The 3,363-nt window shown below is 48.5% G+C and overlaps 1 protein-coding gene across 1 annotated transcript; it reads left to right on the top strand.

Moving 5' to 3' along the window:
• Positions 1-532: 532 nt before the first annotated feature.
• Positions 533-1,627, top strand: METBIDRAFT_9445 (uncharacterized protein; the record flags this gene model as incomplete). Its single annotated transcript, XM_018859392.1, has 1 exon — positions 533-1,627. The coding sequence occupies one exon, from the start codon at positions 533-535 to the stop codon at positions 1,625-1,627; it is 1,095 nt and encodes a 364-aa protein (XP_018713624.1).
• Between the last annotated feature and the right edge of the window lie 1,736 nt (positions 1,628-3,363).

Below are 3,363 nucleotides of genomic sequence, written 5' to 3'. Positions count from 1 at the left end.
ATTGTGTGAGAACTAGACGCTTAGCCCTAATTAATCATGTGACAAATGAGACATTAAAGTTCGCACCACTTACCCGGAACCAAATAGCACGACGAGTATATGAAGGGAAGAGAATTCCCTCTAGAGATCTTTTTAGAAGGTCAGTTGACACAAGAGTGGTTTTAGTTTTTCCTAAATAAAGGTTTATTTCCACACGCTAGTACATCATGTCGAATCCGATATCTCAACTGTACCAGTTGGGAACCACTTGTGGACAGGACATTGAGTTGGAATATCCTGTACTCAAGCAGAAATACAAACACATTGGACGCAGGATAGTACCGGCGAATGTCGCACGGCCTGCATCCGCGGAGCCGGCGTTTGAAAAATACCTTATCTAGGTGTCGTTAACAAAGGTGATCTAGTCCCAGAACACAGCTTCTTTACAGCAAATAGCGTAGTCTAATATCCGCTGGAACGCACTTCCTTTTTAAGCCACTGAAACGGCCTGAAACCCACAACTAACGGAAACCAAAAACACCAAAACCCGAAAATGACCCGGCCCAAGGTGCTTATTCTCGGCGACTTGAACACCAGCTTGCCCCACTACAAACGGTTTCTGGAGAAGTTCGAGTGCATCCACCATACGCTCGCCTCGACGCGTGAGGAAGTCATTGCCGACTTCCACACCAAGTTCCACGACATTTCGGCCATCTACGGCGCCTGGCTTGGCTTCGTGCTTGTGGGCGGATTCCACAGCGACATTATCGAGGCACTCCCACCAACCTTGAAAGTGGTCTCCATCTGCTCCGTGGGCCACGACAACTACAACGGGGCGCAGATGAAAGAAAAGGGCGTTGTGTTGACAAACGTGCCCTCGGACGGCGCCGCGGAACCGGTGGCAGACTTGGTGCTCTACAATGCATTGACTGCGTTCCGGAACTTCAACATGTCGCTGGCGTTTTTGCGTCCGGAAAACGACCACACGGTGGCCGTGCGGGCCGAGTTGGAGTCCTGCAAATTCGACTTTCAAACGGGGGCCCTTGTTGGCGGGCTGCCCCAGGGCTACTCTTTTGGAGAGTACATTGGCGGGCGCCCGTGCCTCAGTCCCAAAGGCCACAATGCGGTCATCGTGGGGTTTGGAAATATCGGCCAGACCATCGGGCGGAAGTTGAGTCTGATCGGCATGAACATCCACTATGTCAAGAGACGCCAGCTCAGCGGGGCAGAGGAACGCAGCCTCGGCTTCGTGGCCACCTACCACCGGTCCATAGGCGCCACGTGTCTGTTTGCAGATTTGGTGGTGATCGCGTGTCCCGCCACTCCGGAAACGCACCATCTCTTGAACAGCGCCGTTCTTGGAAGTTTCGCCAAGCCCATCCGCGTCATCAATATAGGAAGGGGGTCGGTGATTGACGAGCAGGCGCTCGTCGACTCGTTGAAATCGGGCAAGGTTGTATTTGCGGGGTTGGACGTGTATGAAAACGAGCCCTCCGTGCACCCGGAGCTCTATGGCAGACAAGATGTGTTCTTGACTCCCCACGTGGGTGCCTCGACCACCGAGAACTTCGACCACACTGCGGTGGTGGCCATGGAAAACATCGAGGCTGTTCTTGGGGGGAGACCTGCGTTGACGCAGGTGAATTGAAGGGTTCCGGGTCTGTAGTACAGCTGGAGACATGGTTATTGTGATACTGGGCGAAGCTTCGTGGGCCCGATGGCATGAAGAAGAAGGAAAGAAGAAGGAAAGAAGAAGGAAAGAAGAAGGAAAGAAGAAGGAAAGAAGAAGGAAAACAGAGGAGATAAAAAAAAAGAAATAAAGAGAAGAAAAGAGAAGAAAAATAAGAAGAAGAAAAACAGGTAGCCTCATGGCAATTGCATTGTTTGGTGCCGGTCTTTTGTCCATAGCTACAATCCGAGAATACGCAGATTGCATGATACCCAGAATGTATTTTATGCGGCGGCAGGATTGTGAATACAGGCCCATGTACGTGCCAGGCAAGTGATGGACAGGCGTAGTTCCGTGGTGATTTCTGGAGTCATTTATAGCTGGTGATGGCTGGGGTTCTGGGGCCCTGACTGGACTGTTGGGACCGGAAGATGCATGCCTTGTGCCCTGTCTGTGGTGTTGGGCCACAAGGCCTGTGTACCTTCCCTTATTTCTCCTTCAGTCTATATGGATTTCAGGCATGCTGGTGAGTAACTTCTCAACACTGCTCTGCCCCATGCACGGTGCCTTTCTATCAATTGAGTATACACGCAGAATGATTGACTTAGTCTGTAGAAGGCTTTAGTCTGCATGGAATAGTGATATCGAGTGTTGGCCTCTTGTCTAGCTATAGACAAGTGCGTCTCAGCACAGCCACTGGGGATCTGAGTGTTTTCAAACTCACCCATACTTTCTTGCATTCACAAGAAAAACCCAGAATTCGGGCTGGTATGAACGGTGTGGGGTCCATGGGCTGTGACATCCAGAGACATACAGTATCACGCTTCTCTTCGCATAGCGCTTCCCAAACATGTGCTCTGGGTGTTTGAATCGATAATTCATGATCAGAATCCTCAAGTAGATGCCCGGGGAGCGGGGAATCGATGCAGTCGTGGCTAACTGATTAAAACTCGACAATCCAACATTTCGCCAGAGAACACCTACAATCTAGGAACCGTTGCCTTCACGATCTAGGAACCGTTGCCTTCACGATCTAGGAACCGTTACCTTGACAATCTAGGAACCGATACTTGACGATCTAGGAACCGATACTTTCACTATCCAGCCATCCGTTATTTCTAGTTTGATGTTTCTGTAGTACACATCAGCCTATTTGCTCCAGCACGTGATTGATAGATGCTCATTTGCCAATTCTGTAAATGAGTCATTTTTACTTATAGTTGGATCATGGACAGACATTCTCTTATTCCCCTGGCAACCACAACCGATCTTAGTATTCGTGCCCTCATCTTTTATTCATTCCTACGAAGACTGACTACCTCTATTTCCACCTTGTATTACGTAATGTAATCCACGTGTACTTTATCGTTGCACATATAATACACGATGTATTTCAGCATGCAATACTTCACCTAATGCTCCACCTAATATTCCACCATGTATTCCACCTAATACTCCACCTAATATCTCACCCAATACTCCACCTAATATCCACCTAATACTCCACCTAATACTCCACCTAATACTCCACCTAATACTCCACCTAATATCTACCTCATATTCCACCTAATACTCCATTTAATACTTCATCTAATATCTCACCCAATACTCCACCTAATACTCCACCTGATATTCCACCCAAATATCTCACCTAATACTCCACCTAATACTCCATCTAATACTCCACCTAATACTCCACCTAATACTCCACCTAA

Source organism: Metschnikowia bicuspidata (genome assembly GCF_001664035.1).
Source record: "Metschnikowia bicuspidata var. bicuspidata NRRL YB-4993 chromosome Unknown METBIscaffold_1, whole genome shotgun sequence".
Taxonomy (NCBI): Eukaryota; Fungi; Ascomycota; class Pichiomycetes; order Serinales; family Metschnikowiaceae; genus Metschnikowia; species Metschnikowia bicuspidata.
This window is presented reverse-complemented; position numbering and strand designations above follow the sequence as displayed.